Source organism: Thalassophryne amazonica, chromosome 4 (genome assembly GCF_902500255.1).
Source record: "Thalassophryne amazonica chromosome 4, fThaAma1.1, whole genome shotgun sequence".
Classification (NCBI taxonomy): Eukaryota; Metazoa; Chordata; class Actinopteri; order Batrachoidiformes; family Batrachoididae; genus Thalassophryne; species Thalassophryne amazonica.
Window position 1 is genome coordinate 83,963,704 of NC_047106.1, and position 17,333 is coordinate 83,981,036.

Genomic DNA, 17,333 nt, shown 5'->3' on the forward strand with positions numbered 1-17,333 from the left:
CTAGATTCAACCTTTCATTTGAACTGTCAGTGATGATGTTGAAATAGCAGAATATGACATAGAAGTAGGACCTGGAATGATTTTACTTTTAATTGTAAACCAAATTATGCATTAACTCAGAACAATTAAACTACATGAAATTCATGAAGACTGAAAAAACTGTTAAAGTATTTCAAAAACCACAGCTAAAGCTTGTAGAATATTTTAAAAATCAGGATAAAATATCAATAACATACCTACACACAATAACATACCTACACACATACATACATAGTAAAAAGCCACATATTCTTGTGTAAATTCCTGTAAATCCACAATGTCTGTTTTCCCATGAAAAAAGTCTACATTAATAAAAACTAATTTACATTGTTGTGTAAATTAATGTAGCCTAAATTCAAAGCCACAATGTCTTTTTTTTCCAATGAAAGAAAGTCTAGATTAATGAAAGAAAAAAAGGCACATAATCTTTTCTGAAATGGTGTTTGAACAGCACAATGTTTATTTTCCAGAGAGAGAAAAAATTCTTACCAGTTCGCTTTTCCCGTTTATCTTTCAGGTGTGTTCATGAAGCCAGCAACAATTCCACAGATTCTTGTCCTTATCAGACTTTTTCAAACCGTCTTTCTCGCCATCTTCACTCTGTCTGATATCGCTCCGTGACACAGACATGCTGCAAAATTCTTCTTTTAAAAACTTGAAAGTTCTAAAAGTTTGCGATGTCCACATGCTACATTTAGCTAAGCTTCGCACAGGAGCTACACAGTGTCACCGCAGCAACCAACCAGTCCCGCTTTATGACAACTGTCGTAACAGCCATGCTTTGAGTGGCATTTATTCTCCTCGAAACTCCGCGGATCTGAGGAAACTGATAGGTGTCTGTAACACACAGATCAGTGTCCGCGGACTTATAAAACTTGCATGATGTCGTGAAAAAAAGAACGCTTTGCGATAAACATTATAAAAACTCAGTAACGATCACAATTAAAGAGTACAACACAAACACCCCCAACCCCCCCATGAAGAATCCGTGGAATCCCGCGGATCCGCGGAGTTTTCACAGCCCTGATATTTATAGAAAACCACACACTCATCATGCACAGTGATGCTGTTGAGTCGGTGCAGATCTCAGTGTATGTGTCTCTTACACACAATCGTGCACATACAAGCAGCAGCTCAACTCTGACAAATTAATCCTCACATCGTTCTTCTGAAGAATGAGAAGAGATTAACCTAATGCTTTGACTGCCTGATTGCCTCACACATGCACACGTATGCATACACACAGGCGCTGACACACACACACACACACACACACACACACACACACACACACACACACACACACACACACACACACACACACACACACACCAATTACATTCCTACATAATGCTAAACACAAACGTACAGACAAAAAAACACTTCAATTCATAAACAGACAGTAACACATCAGAGGACTAAAGGCCTTGTTTTAAACAAGAAGACTGTAAATACTTCAGACAGCTCCTGCAGGTGGCGCTGCACATGCCACACTGACACTTCAGTAATACGAAACAAACTGTTTGCTTACTGAGGCTGCAGCAGAGGAATGCAACCAGACAAGACTTTTAACACAGAACTCAATGGTGAAAACATGAATATGAAAGTGTGACTCAGAACAGGATCATCTCTCAAACAAGATAGTGGCATGACACACACATTCTGATCTGAATGAACCATGGCAAATTCAACAAAACGAGATGAAAGCACAATTTAAAGGGGTTGCATTGTACATAACCTGGTTTTTAATCTGCCCTCTGTGGTTAAATTAGTTGGGATTTCATTGTAAAGATCCTCAAATTCACACAATTGTATGACTGTGTGTATTAAAAGCTGTGCTGTCAAAAAATGTCAGTCAAACGGTTTGTTTTAAACATCTGTGACATACCACAACAATCACCAAATGCATTCCTGGTTGCTGGCACACTGGAGTGAGGTTTGTGAAACACGCCTAGTCTGGACAGACACCTTCTGTCATCTCAGTGAATATGGGCCACTTTTGACTAGATATGTAAAGCCCGACCTTGCCCCTGGGCCACAACAGCACACACACAGTGCAAGTGCCATTGGTTGTGCACAACCAAAGCAGTTGTGGTTTTCACATCCAGTGTCAATATTCTTTAAAATCCAAATCCCATTGTGCACATCTATGCACACATGGGTATGTTAACCTGAGGACACACTCATACTAAGTCCAGTTGTCTTGGACCATGCCTGAGCATGATTTTCCCCCCCATCCTCACTCCCCCACTGGCCTGCGCTCACACACTTCATGATCCAGGCCCGAGCATGTGAAGACAATGTGACTTTTGTTTTGAGAAAGAGCAATACAGAGTTTAGCCCTAGTCAGCTATGGAGTCAGATGGATATAAGATGGAAAGTGGGATAATGTAATATTTATAGCGATTTGCACAGGAAAGCTCAGTATAAATGACAGAGGCGGACGTGGCTATTCAATAAATGGGCATCAAAAAAGATAGAAAAAAGGAAAATTCCCAGGCTTCTGCCTTTTTTCCCCTTTATTCTCAGCTTGGTCACAAAATGAATATATCTGTCAAGTCACACACTTTTTATTTTCTGGCTTCAGGGTATCTGTGAGCTTTAATTTTGTTGTTCTTGTTGTTGCTGTTGTTGAGCTCTGGGCACATGCTCCATGAGTAGGTGGTCTGAATACCTCTCATACACAGACATAACATGGTTCTGGATGTAATGTGCAGCTTTATTTATTATTTTATCATTGTGCAGAGCTGTGGTTTTTGCAGTGAGTACTGTGCATGTGCAAAAACAGACGATCCAAAGATGCACAGTGTCTTCAAATGTGTCTTTAATCTGTTTCCCTGCTTGAGATAAACAGTGGAAAACTCCTTTGTCACAAGATAGTATCGAAAAGTGTGTTCACACGGGATTAATATAATTTGTGATCACTTCTGTAGATTGTTTCATGGAAGGTAAAAGTCACCAGAATATTTCTTGACACAGAAGTGCACAGTCTGTAAAACTAACTGACATGGCATTTTCGGACATGACAAAAAAATCACTGAGGAACTCTGGTTATTACTTCATCATATAAAATCTCTCACATCTAAAATAAATTGTGCAATAAGAGATTTATCAATCAGTTGTGCTGCACACATGACAAGATTTTTACAGAGACAGGAGATGATGAGGAAGGATTTAGCAGCTTTGGTCACTGACAACAGTTTACAATCATCAATAAGGGGAGAAACCAAATCCATTTTTAAACCAAAAGCTCTTGAATTAATTGAAGACTGACTGTATTATCCAAGTAGTAATAATAATATATAGTATTTGGTAAATGGAACAGTAATGTCAGTGGTGTTCCATCTGGGATTCATGCTCTGGAACTGTTAGTGGTCACACAGTCATGCATACCAAGCCTTGAGTCCAACTGAACCGTGCCCCACACCATCTCTGCAAGTTGGCCCAACAATGGTTCAGGGTTCAGAATTTAGACATGGTTAGAAAATACATAATGTAGATTGGTGAAAATACATAATTAACATGTCTAACAGCCTTTAAACCATTTGGCCTTTAATACTGTAACAGCTTTAATACAAAAACACATTACAAACTCTGATCACACACTCTAAATGCAACAAAAAAGAAACACTCACTCATTCCATTTCTGCATGAAAGTACAGCAGACGGAGCGCACCCCAGCTGTCTGGTTTAAGCATTTATGGTGTGAATCAGAGGTAACAATTTTTACCTTACCATTAAAGGAGCTGCTGGTGTCTCAGCAGGAATCTCCTGAGGACTGCAGATTTCTATTCATTCAGGTATCTACATGTGAAGGCCTTGTGAGGTCTCTCTTAAAGGCTAGCTCAACCAGCTGTGCCTGACATGGTGGTACGAAGACCAACACAGCCAGTAAAGACATTTTTCAATAATGAAAATTTTAAACTATCACTATGGATGCACCAAGTGTTTGACCATGTTTCATAGCATTTACTACACTCAGTGTGTTTTATGATACTTTGACAGATGTGTCTCATGTCTCTGTTCCTTGCTGCTTCCATTCCAAACCAGAAAACCTCTCACTTCTAATTTTGCTCTCTGGAAATGCACCAGGTGCTGGTACTCTTGTGTGTTAAAGGAAGTGACAGATGACAACTGGATTGATATATTTCAGTTACCCTTTATACATTGCGCCCTGCTTTGCATTCAGCTTTTCCACTGCGTAAATAGCAAAGTGGAGCTGGACATGCCATAAATGGACATTCACTATTCCAGAGGTCTCAAACTGATTCCAGAAAGTGTGAAGAGGGTGCAGGTTTTCATTGCAGCCACCCACTCCACCAAGTGATACCACAGATTAAAATCACTTGGAGCAGATGGAACCAGTTAATCAGTGAAATCACCTGGTGGAGTGGGTGGCTGCAAAGAAGACCTGCACCCTCTTGGCACTTTCTGGAATCAGTTTGAGACCTCTGCACTATTCCTTCTAGACTGTGCACCAAATATCAAGATAAGATCTTTGAGACCTGTTTTCAGAAACCAGGGGTTTCATTTATTAAGTCTGTGTACAATCATGACAAGAACTGTGTGTAAAAACAAAGGCAGAAATGTGCATGCAGATTTTTTTCTTCAGACTTCTAAAGCTGTGTGTACGAGGTCTGTCCAAAAAGTATCGTACCTTTTTATTTTTTCAAAAACTATATGGATTTGAATCACGTGTGATTACATCAGCCAAGCTTGAACCTTCGTGGGCATGCGTGAGTTTTTCCACGCCTGTCGGTTGCGTCACTCGCCTGTGGGCAGGCTTTGAGTGAGCACTGGTCACCCCTCCCGTTGGATTTCTTTTGTCTGAGAACTTGCTGAGAGACTGCAGCTTTGATCCATGAAATTTTTTTCAGAAACTGTTAGAGACAGGCAGTTGGAAACCATTCGATAGATTCAGTTGGATATCGGTGAAGATTCTGTCGGCGTCACACGAATTAAGGAGTGTTAAAAACCTTTTTAACGACGGCCCACAGCGGCGGAGGGGCGCGCGGCGCGCCGAGCGGCCATTCGACAGGCTGGAACGACCAGATCATTTCTAAACTGAATGCTGTGTTGATCCGGGACATCATGTGACTACCACAGAAATGGCAACAGAGCTGGACATAGCACTTTTGCGGCACATTCCACTGTTACAGGAGATTTGTAATGAGCGTTGGCACGAAGCAGCTCAGGACACGCAGCAAAAAAACACCTCCGTCCTGGAAGTCTCACAGGACATGTTGTGGCATGTCAACTGTTACACAATTCTCGGACACTCACTCGACTGAAAGCCATCGAACGCTGTCTGAATCTTCTGATGGTTTCCAACACGGAGGTGTTTTTTTTGTTGTTGTTTTTTTGCTGCGCATCCTGGGCTGCTTCGTGCCGACGGCGCAAAATCCTCTGCACGTCTTTTCTGTCTCCTGTAACAGTGGAATGTGCCGCAAAAGTGCTATGTCCAGCTCTGTTGCCATTTCTGTGGTAGTCACATGATGTCCCGGATCAACACAGCGTTCAGTTTAGAAATGATCTGGTCGATCCAGCCTGTCGAATGGCTGCTCAGCGCGCCGCGCATCCTCCGCCGCTGTGGGCCGTCTTTAAAAGGTTTTAACACTCCTTAATTCGTGTGACGCCGACAGAATCTTCACCGATATCCAACTGAATCTATCAAATGGTTTCCAACTGCCTGTCTCTAACAGTTTCTGAAAAAAAAATTCATGGAGCAAAGCGGCAAGTCTCTCAGCTAATTCTCAGACAAAAGAAATCCGACGGAGGGGGTGGACCAGTGCTCACTCAAAGCCTGCCCACAGGCGATGACGCAACCGACAGGCGTGGAAAAACTCACGCATTGCGCACGAGAGGTTCAAGCTTGGCTGATGTAATCACACATGATTCAAATCCATATAGTTTTTGAAAAAAATAAAAAGGTAACGATACTTTTTGGACGACCTCGTATGCATGGTTTCCACTATAAGTAACTTCATGAAATAGTATACATGTGCACAAGGCTGATTTCCATGCCCAACTTGGTAATGGGGGGAGGGGCAGCCCAGAAGACACACTATGTGAAACTCCGAAATTAATATGTGAAGTTGAGTCACTTAAAGGAAAGATGAAAAAAAGGAAACATGATTCATTTGGGGGTCTCTGTTCTAGAATCACAAACAAGAGAAAAGGGTCTGAAGAGGAATTAATTGAAGGTAAGTCATGGGGCACCCGGCTACAACTTTTATTAGCAGACATCAACAAACGAAATAAATACATAAGTAGGGGTGATAAACATTTATGACACACTCAGTTATTTACAGTGCAGTTTGCTAATGGTCAGTTATAGATATTCATGTAGGTAGGTCTGTGCACGTACAGAACAGTATTTTATTGATAAGAAATCTCTGTGAGATTGGCTGCTTGAAATTCTGTCATTTGATTTTTAATTTTCGTGTCACCATGTCAGGCTTGACAGGCTGTGAAAATGTGTGTATGTGTGAAGGACCGTGCATTCAGAAAGTATTCACAACGCTTCACTTTTTCTACATTTTTTTCTGTTACAGTGTTATTCCAAAATGGATTCAATCCATTTTTTTATCCTCTAAAATCTACACAATACCCCACAATGACAAAGTGAAAAATGTTTTGAGTTTTTTGCAAATTTATTAAAAGTAACTAAGAAATCACATGTACATAAGTATTCACAGCCTTTGCCATGAAGCTCAAAATTGAGCTCAGGTGCATCCTGTTTTCACTGACTACGTTTACATGCAGCCAATAACCCTTTCATAACCGGAATATTAGCAATAACCCGGTTGCGCACGGCCATGTAAACACCTGCAAAAGCCTGAATATGCTCATATTCCGGTTTTTAAAAACCCGAATAAGACCCCTGGGTTACTCCTTTTCTAACCCAAATATCAGGTCATATAAACGCGCATCGGAATATCCCCACAGAAAGGAACATTATTTTGTGTTCTGCGCACGTCCTATCCGCATCTTGGTCTTTTGAGTATAGCAACTACTTGTATGCGGTGCGCGCAGCCCACCGGACACCACAGAAGCAGAGATAAACAACGCATTGTGTTCTGTGTCCTTATCAGGCGGGCCGGTCACGGCACCGGTCGGCATCACAGCGATTGCTCTGCCTCCGATGCGATTACTGAGTCTGCGGGCTCAGTAAACGCCGCAGCGGGCCACTCACACCGCCCACCTCTCTGCTGTGCGGCAACAGGTCCAGAGAACTACGCTCGCTGTTTTGATGAGGAGGCAGCCCGCCAAGGATAGATTGCTTGTGGAAAAAAATCCACAGCGCCGCATGATCTCGTTATACAGACCGGATTGTCTCGGTACAGAAGGTACAGGAACATTTTGCTGCTTAAAGGTAGCAATGAGCAGCAGTGGCATCCATCACCTGTAAATGGAAGACGTTTGATCCACCAGGACTCTTCCTAGAGGCTGGACGCATGTCTAAACTGAGCAATCAAGGGAGAAGGGCTTAGTCAGGGAAGTGACCAAGAACCCGATGGCCACTCTGTCAAAGTGGCAGCAATTCCTCTGTGGAGGAAGGAGAGCCTTCTAGAAGGACAACCACCTCTGCAGCAATCCACCAATCAGGCTGTATGGTAAAGTGGCCAGACAGAAGCCCCTCCTTCATAAAAGGCACATGACAGCCCGTCTGGAGTTTGCAAAAAGGTACCTGAGGGACTCTCAGACCATGAGAAACAAAATCTCTCTGGTCTGATGAGGACAAAGATTGAACTCTTGGCTGAATGCCATGTGTCATGTTTGGAGAAAACCAAGGACTATCCCTACAGTGAAGCATGGTGGTGAAGCATCATGCTGTGGGGATGTTTTTCAGCAGCAGGAAATGGGAGACTAGTCAGAATTGAGGGAAAGAATCAATGCAGCAATGTACAGAGACATTGTGGATGAAAACCTGCTCCTGAGTGTTCTTGAGCTCAGACAGGGGCGGCGGTTCATCTTTTACCAGGAACATGACCCGACTGCACACAGCCAAGGTATCAAAGGTCTGGCTTCAGGACAACTCTATGAATGTTTCTTCGGTGACCCAGCCAGAGTCCAGACCTGAACCGATCGGACATCTCTGGAGAGATCTGAAAATTAGCTGTGCACTGACGCTCCCCATCCAACCTGATGGAGCTTGAGATATATGGCAAATAGGAAATGGGCAAAACTGCCCAAAAATAGGTGCGCCAAGACTTGAGGCTGTAATTGCTGCCAAAGGTGCATCAACAAAGTACTGAGCAAAAGGTGTGAATACTTATGTACAAGTGATTCCTTAGTTTTTATTTTTAATAAATTTGCAAAAATTTCAAAAAAAGCTTTCATTTGTCATTATGAGGTGTTGTGAGTAACAAATTTTGAGGGAAAAAATAAATTTCTCAATTTTGCAATAAGGTTGTAACATAGCAAATGTGGAAAAAAGTGAAGTGCTATGAATATGTTCGGAATGCACCGTGCACCCATTCACACTTCACATTCATTTAATAGAAATTCCAGTTCATGTGTATGCTCAATTTTACGCATACACACATTTAACACAACAGCTTTTATTGAAGATGTGCCTTTTAAATATGCTCCTCAAATCAACATTATTTATTGTCCTTTCAAATGCGTATTATTGGTTTTATTAAATTGATTCCTTTTGTCATGAATTATGTTCATGTCAGTACAACCGTTTGACATATTTGTGTGTGTATGCATCTTTAACTATGGCATGCTTTACACCGGATGCCCTTCCTGACGTAACCCTCCTCATTTATCTGGGCTTGGGACGGGCACTGAGACAAGGAGATTTGCTGGTGGAACAAGACGTCCAGGAAAGCATAATGAGAAAGAGGTTGGCAAAAAAGAATTGGGATAGTCAGAGAAATGAAGATAGTCGACAGGAGTACAAGGAGATATGGCATAAGGCAAAAAGACAAGTAGGTTAGGGTGGTAAAAGATGCAAATGGAAATGTGCTGACAAGCAGGGAGAGTGTGTTGAGAAGGTGGAGGGAATACTTTGAGGAGATGATGAATGAAGAAAATGAGGGGGAGAGAAAAGGCTGGATGGTGTGGAGAGAGTAAGTGCAAGGGATTAGTAACGATAAAGTGAGGGCAATTATAAAGAGGAGGAAGAGCGGAAAGGCAGTTAGTCCAGATGATATTCCAGTGGAGGGATGGAAATGTCTTGGAGAGATGGCAGTGGAGTTTCAAACCAGATTATTTAATAAAATCTTAGAAACTGAGAGTATGCCTGAGGAGTTGAGACAAAGTGTGCTGGTTCCTATTTTTAAGAACAATTCAATTCAATTCAATTTTTTTTTTATATAGCGCCAAATCACAACAAACAGTTGCCCCAAGGCGCTTTATATTGTAAGGCAAGGCCATACAATAATGATGTAAAACCCCAACGGTCAAAACGACCCCCTGTGAGCAAGCACTTGGCTACAGTGGGAAGGAAAAACTCCCTTTTAACAGGAAGAAACCTCCAGCAGAACCAGGCTCAGGGAGGGGCAGTCTTCTGCTGGGACTGGTTGGGGCTGAGGGAGAGTGATGAGTGATGTGAAGAGCTGCAATAATTACAGAGGCAAAAAGTTGATCAGCCACAACATGAAGTTATGGGAAAGAGTAGTAGAAGCTAGGGTTAGAAACAGGTGAAGATCTGTGAGCAGCAATATGGTTTCATGCTGAGAAAGAGCACTACAGCTGCAATGTTTGCTCTGAGAATACTGTTGGAGAAGTATAGAGAAGGAAAGAAGGAGGTACATTGTGTTTGTGGATGTAGAGAAAGCTTATGATAGGGTGCCAAGAAAACAGTTGTGGTATTGTATGAGTAAGTGTGGCATGGCAGAGAAACATGTGAGGGTATTGCAGTACATGTACAAGGATAGTGTGACAGCGGTGAGATGGGCAGTAGGAATGACAGATTCATTCAAGGTGGAGGTGGGATTACACCAAGGATCAGCTCTGAGTCCTTTCTTGTTTGCAATGGTGATGGGCCGGTTGACGGATGAGTTCAGACAGGACTCTCCATGGACTATTGTGATCTGTAGTGAGATGGAAAGGTGTAGATATGCTCTGTAGAGCAGGGGATTGAAAGTTAGTAGGAACAAGACTGAGTACATATGTGTGAATGAGAGGGAGCCCAGTGGAATAGTGCAGTTACAAGGAGTAAAAGTGGTGAAAGTAGATGAGTTTAAATACTTGGGGTCAACTGTCCAAAGTAATGGAGAATGTGGTAGAGAGATGAAGAAGAGAGTGCAGGCAGGGTGCAATGGTTAGAGAAATCTAGCAGAACTGATCTGTGACCGAAGAATATCATCAAGAGTGAAGGGAAAAAGTTTACAAGACAGTAGCGAGACCAGCTATGCTGTACGGCTTAGAGACGGTGGCACTAACAAAAAGACAGGAGGCAGAGCTGGACGTGGCAGAGCTGAAGATTTTGCGATTCTGTTTGGGAGTGACGAAAATGGACAGGGTTAAGAATGAAAATATCAGAGCGACAGCTCAAGTGAGATGGTTTGGAGACAAAGTCAGAGAGGTGAGATTGAGATGGTTTGGACATGTGCAGAGGAGGGACCCAGGGTATATAGGGAGTTATATAACAGCTGATTGGATCCTTGTCATTTGATTGGTGCTTGTATGTCACGTGACATGGATTATTCATCCCATTTGTGTTGTGTTGCATGTAGTGAGCAAATATGGTTCCATTCACCATGCACATTTTGTTCAATACATTTTGTACCATTGCACACTGTGAACCTCGCCCACGCACAGACTAGTGGGTATGGCATTTAGCTAAACATAGCGGAATTTGTTTTGCTGACAGATGACGATTTGAATGAGCTAATTGATGGTGCTAATTCTTGTAACACACACACACACACACACACACACCATCCACTATGCCATAAGCCATCTGGAGGCATGAAGAGCTGTTGGGATGAAAACCTGGACAAATTTATGATGCATTTTTTCACTGGAGATATATATATATATATATATATATATATATATATATATATATATATATATATATATATATATTATATATAAAGCAATTATACATGTCCAATCAATGTTTAGAAAAAAACAACCTGGTACATTCATACAAGTAACAGAAATGTATTTTATATGTAAATATTAAATGATGTTTGAACAATTCTTAATTATTTTTAATCTTATTAGGCATAGTACATATACCTTAAAACCTTGGACAGTACAGTGTACAGCTTAAATATAAGCCCCATATGAGTTGGTAGGCACATTTTATACATGATTTTGATGGCTTTTCCGGTATTGAATAACTACACGCCTGGTGTTTGTGGTTTGTGTCTGTGTAATCTGATCCGTCCAACATGTCAACGATGGCAGAGTTTTACTACCAACAACATTAAATCCCTTCGTAGTATAAAAGCACAAATGCATGCACAATGCAAATGCATGCACAGTGTGCTCATAGCATTCAAATGTATACTCTTAAAACTAATGTGCATGTACGGATACACAAATAATTAACAGAACAAGGCACAAATTAATTTTTCATTTAGGTAGTGATTGTTGTAAAAGTTACACAAAAAGAAAAAATGATTCTGAGTTGTATCAACTTAAGTGAAAAAGTACAAACACACAAACACACCCAAACGTACAGCCACTCAAACACAGATGTGTTTGTGCATGTCCTGATCTGCCGTTCAAACAAACATGCCACTGCTTTTAATTTCCTCCCTTTCATGTATACGGCTGTTTTATGTTTTATCTTTCTTTTATCTGAGCCCTCACGTACACGCAGGAATGCATGTACACACACACACACACACACACACACACACACACACACACGCTATCAATCCATCAATTGAGAAAAACAGATAGCTGCTGCAACAGTGGTTGAAACTTACCTGCAGCACAAAATAAGTTACTTGTTCCCAAAAACAGGAACAGAAAAGGCAAAGAAGGAACAGACAAGATGACAAAATTGTGTGTGAAAGAGAAAAGGAGACAGGCTGACAACACTGGAACAGGGTAGGACGCTTTGAGAACAAAATTCTTCATCAAAAGTGACTGAGTGAAATTTTTAAAAGGCAGAACCAGGAAACAGAAAATGGGTAGCCATCTACCTGCGGATATCATAAGCTGGTCAAGAAAAAAAATACAAATAAAAACAAACCCATAAAGGGAGAAGGAAATGAGAACAGAACAAAGGGTGTGAATCACGTGCTAGAGCATCCTGTTTTTCTTACAGCAATGACAGAAGACGGGAGAAGCCTACCTGGAGTTGTTCGGACACCGTAGTGGAAAGCCTGGTGGTCGGGGCTGGACCTGAACTCTCTTCAGGACGCAGGAACACTTGCTGACCACGTCTGCAGACAAAACACACACGTTACAGGGGGAGTGAGAAGTTTTGTTCAGTCACAGCTGCAACAAAAGAAGTGCACATGTTCAACAAGTTCAATTCTCTGGTGTGCCGGAATGTCAAGGTGTGAGTTTATGTGTGTCTGTGTGTGTGCGCACACGCTTACAGGTCCTTCCCTTTCTTCCTCTCAAGTGCAGTCATGTCATCTCCACCTGTCGTATCGCAGCACAGAGACTCTCACACTCACATGCACACGCTCACACTGGCAGGCTGAGGCGCACACTGGTGCGCTACCACCACCACTAGCAACGCATAGGAGCCACAGAGAGAGAACACAGTCCCTCCTCTCTCTCCTCCCACCTCCCTCTCTCTCTCTGTCTCTCTGCCTTTCTCTCTCTCCTCTGGGTCTTACTGCCTCCCTCAGCCCTTCTGTTTCAAGGTCCTGCCATCGTCGCAAATGTCAGAAGAGGCACACAGACGCACACAGGAAGTGGTGACATTATTAACCTAATGTTCCTGGGTGTGGAGAATGAAGTTTGTATTTTCAGATATTTAAAGGAGCAAATCCTTTAAAATACGTTTGTGTGTGTGCGCAAGTGTGATTTTACATGCCCAATATTGTTTTTGCCTCTATGAAAGAAGTTATGTGTGTGCTGCTTATGTGCCTTGAGTCAGTAAAGAGCTGATTGATTTAGGTGTAGATGTAGAACAAGAGGTGGGACTTATCATGTTAACAACACAATATAACTCAACAACATGGAATAAATTTTCACTTCATTTTGCAATCACACACAACAATATGTAACAACACCAGCATTTTGTCATAATCTTTTGCATTTTATAAAACTCAGGTGTATGAGTTTAGAAAAGCCCTGGAGAATGATTTCTGGTTGGCCTTAAAATGGTTCTGACAGATGACTCAGGAAAGAGAGGCAGAGCCAGAAGGGGAGGTTTTCAATTTACGCTCCTGTCCTCATCGATGGTCATGAGCTTTGAGTAGTGACCAAAAGAAAAAAAAAAAAGTCAGGGAAACGGTGAAAACTCAATGTCTGGGAGGAACTCAGAGTAGAACTCCTTCAAATCTAACAAGCCAGCTGAGGTGTTTTGGGCATCTGCTGAGGATGCCCCCTGGTCATCTCCCTTGGGAGGTCTTCCAGGCATGTCCAAATTGAGAGAGGCCCCATGGAAGACCCAGGACAAGCTGGAGGGATTATATTTCCCATCTGGCTTGGGAATGTTTTGGGATCCCCAGGAAGAGTTTGATGACTTGCCTTAATATAGGTAAATTCGGGGGGGGCTGCTTAGTCTTCTGCCACTGTGACTCAGACTCAGATAAGCAGAAGAAAGTAATGAATGAATGAATTTTGTAATACCGAGCCTGAAGCGATATGTGGTAAATTTCTCTGCATTTTGTATTAAATTATTATACATTGTAATGCATTGTAAAAGCAATAAGTGGCACGTTTTTTAATCAAAATGTAAAATTAGTGTGCATTCTGTAATATCTAGGCAGCATAGTGGTTAGCACTGTTGCCTGACATGAAGAAGGTCCTTACATCACTTCACACCCGTTTATTTCTTTCAGAATTTACATGTTCTCCCAGGGTTTGCATGGGTTCCTGCTACCTCCACCATCCAAACATGTAGATTAGATAAACTGTGATTGACTGGCAGCCTCCTGCCTCTCACCACATGACCACTGAGATAGGCTGTAACCCCTGTGACCCTTAATTAGAGTAAGCAGGTATAGAAAATGAATAAATTATGTTATACGTAGTGCAGTGCCCATAGGAAGTTTGTATTCCTACACGAAAATTGGGAGCTTAAGTAGACTTTTCATGGATGGTCATATGAGTAAAGTGCGGGTTTCAGGCACGAGAGGGCGCTGCCGCCACGGACACAGCCGGGGGTGACAGCTGTCACTCATATCTCTTGACAGCTGTCACCCATCTACACTTCATCATCTCACTCCATAAAACCGGACGTCATCTCCACCTCATTGCCGAGATATCGTCGACCTGTAAAGGGTAACATTCTCAGCCTTAATCTGTGCCGTACTGACTGTGTTTAGTAAACTCGTTTTTGCAGCTGTTTTCCTATGGAGTGTTCTATCTGGAGATTGACGTGGACCGGCAACAGCTTCGCTTTACACTCCCACCAGATAAGTGTTTGAGACAGGAGTGCCGAGTGTGTGTTAGAGGTGGAGGTGGAATCTCCATCATTGTTGTTACTGGGTGTGTTACACACCCACATCTATTGTCTCTGCTCCTTGCCAGCAGTACCAGATCCGACATTCAGAGACGGTGGCCACCTGGGGACTCGGGACTTGGCGGCTCCAGTATTCTCTGGGTTCGGTGGCGGAGGAAATCATGTGGTTCCGGTTCTTCTCAGGACGACGTCTTCTATCCTCGAGCCTGCCCACACGTCACCCTTGTGATTGACTGTTTGCAAAATTTCACATTCCTCTGTATTGTGGTTGTGCTCATTCACAACAGTAAAGTGTCATATTCGACTCTTTCATTGTCCGTTCATTACGCCCCCTGTTGTGGGTCCGTGTCACTAAACTTTCCCAACAGGATATCTCGGCCAGCGTCATGGATTCCGAGGGGCATCACCCATCTGTTGAACAGCCAATGGAAGAGCAGGGTGCACGGGCATCTGCAGGAGGTGTGCTCGGTGAGTTGCAGCAAATCCTCACCGCCTTTACCGCTCGGCTGGATCTGATGACCAAGCAAAACGTCATCCTTAATCGCAGGATGGAGGCTCTCACCACACAGGTGGAAGCGCGCGCTAAGGGCGCTGCTGCGGCTCCTCCTCCTGCCGACCCGGTGCCGGATATAAACGTTCCACTGGTCATTCAACAAACCCCCCCACCATCCCCTGAAGCATACATAAGTCCCCCAGAGCAATACGGGGTTGTGTGGAGACGTGCGCGGACTTTCTGATGCGTGTTTGCTCGTCTTTGCACAACGGCCCGTAATGTATGCGTCTGACGCCAGCAGGGTGGCTTATGTAATTAACTTGCTTCGTGGTGAGGCACGTGCTGGGCTACAGCGCTTGGGAGCAAAACTCACGGCTCCTTACCACTTATACTGGTTTGTGATGGAGTTCAGACCAGTGTTTGATCACCCTAACAGAGGAGAGACTGCTTCAACAGTGCTGCTGTCACTGAGACAGGGCGCCGGAGCGCAGCCGAATATGCAGTCGACTTCCGCATCGCGGCTGCAAGGTCCGGCTGGAATAATGTTGCGCTCCGCGCCACCTTCGTAAAGGACTGTCATCGGTCCTGAAGGAGCACCTGGTAGCGAAGGAAGAACGCGGGATTTAGATGGGCTTATCGATCTCGTTATACGGTTTTAGACAATCGGTTGGAGGAATGCCGTCGGGAGCGAGACGAAGGACGTGGCCGGGCATGCGCCGTCCCTCTCCCTTCCGGGTTCGAAAAGGTTCCGCCCTCCCCACGCTCCACAGCCTCAACGCTCCGTGTGGCTACAGCTCCCCCTGCTGACGAAGCTATGAACACGAGCAGGGCCACATTTAGACCACCTAACAGACAGAGGAGGCTGGCCCGCGGGGAGTGCTTTATCTGCGGTTCAAGTGAGCATATGCAGAGAGACTGCCCCAAGCGGTTAAACACCAACGCCCGCCCCTAGTACTGGGCTAAGGGTGGGCCAAGACATTCACGTGGGACACACACATATTTCCACACGACTCCCAGTTTACAATCCTGAGCGGGGATTTACCCCTTCAAGCCCCAGCACTGGTGGACACTGGGTCAGAAGGGAATCTGCTGGACAGCAGATAGGCAAGGGAGGTAGGGCTCCCTCTGGTGGCGCTTCCTTCGCCATTGCAGGTGCGGGCCCTAGATGGCACCCTTCTTCCTTTAATCATGCATAAGACACAACCTGTAACTCTGGTGGTGTCCGGAAATCATTGGGAGGAGATCGAGTTTTTTGTGACTCCTTCTACCTCCCATGTGATTTTGGGTTTCCCGTGGATGTTGAAACACAATCCCCGGATTGATTGGCCGTCTGGGGTGGTGGTTCAGTGGAGCGAAACCTGCCATCGGATGTGTTTAGGATCCTCGGTTCCTCCCGGTTTCCAGGCTAAGGAGGAGGTCAAAGCCCCACCCAATCTGACGGCGGTGCCGGTTGAGTACCCACGATCTTGCTGACGTCTTCAGCAAAGATCTGGCACTCACCCTTCCCCCGCACCGTCCTTACGATTGTGCATTGATTTGATTTTGGGCATGGAGTTCCCGTCCAGCAGGCTGTACAATCTCTCACGTCCTGAGCGCGAATCAATGGAGACCTACATCTGGGACTCATTAGCTGCCGGGCTGATCCGGAACTCCACCTCCCCGATGGGTGCAGGTTTCTTTTTGTGGGCAAGAAAGATGGCGGACTCCGTCCCTGCATAGATTACGGTTCGCAACCGATACCCGTTGCCGTTGTTAGATTCCGTGTTCACCCCCTGCATGGAGCCAAAATCTTTACCAAGTTGGACCTTAGGAATGCGTATCACCTGGTTCGGGTCCGGAAGGGAGACGAGTGGAAGACGGCATTTAACACCCCATTAGGTCATTTTGAGTACCTGGTCATGCCGTTCGGCCTCACTAACGCCCCCGCGACGTTCCAAGCTTTGGTTAACGACGTCTTGCGGGACTTCCTCCACCGATTCGTCTTCGTATATCTGGACGATATACTCATCTTTTCTCCGGATCCTGAGACTCATGTCCAGCATGTACGTCAGGTTCTGCAGCGGTTGTTGGAGAACTGGTGTTTGTGAAGGCCGAGAAGTGCGAGTTCCACCGCGCTTCTTTGTCCTTCCTGGGGTTATCATCTCCTCTAATCCGTCGCCCCTGATCCGGCCAAGGTTGCGGCGGTGAGAGATTGGCCCCAACCAACAAGCCGTAGGAAGCTGCAACAGTTCCTTGGCT

General features: G+C 44.1%; 1 protein-coding gene across 2 annotated transcripts in view; it reads right to left on the bottom strand.

Annotated features, from left to right (window-relative positions):
* The window catches only part of LOC117508423 (cGMP-dependent 3',5'-cyclic phosphodiesterase), a 762,024-nt gene that overhangs the window by 420,409 nt on the left and 324,282 nt on the right, over nt 1–17,333 (bottom strand). Inside the window, exons 1-2 of one of the 2 annotated variants that reach the window (XM_034168189.1) lie at nt 12,561–12,774; nt 12,311–12,401 (exon numbers count right to left, since the gene is read on the bottom strand). In XM_034168189.1, the coding sequence (XP_034024080.1) occupies nt 12,311–12,401; nt 12,561–12,595 (126 nt within the window). In that variant the 5' untranslated portion in view covers nt 12,596–12,774. Of the gene's footprint in view, nt 1–12,310; nt 12,402–12,560; nt 12,775–17,333 lie in introns of those variants that run through there. The other variant, XM_034168188.1, reaches the window with a different exon arrangement.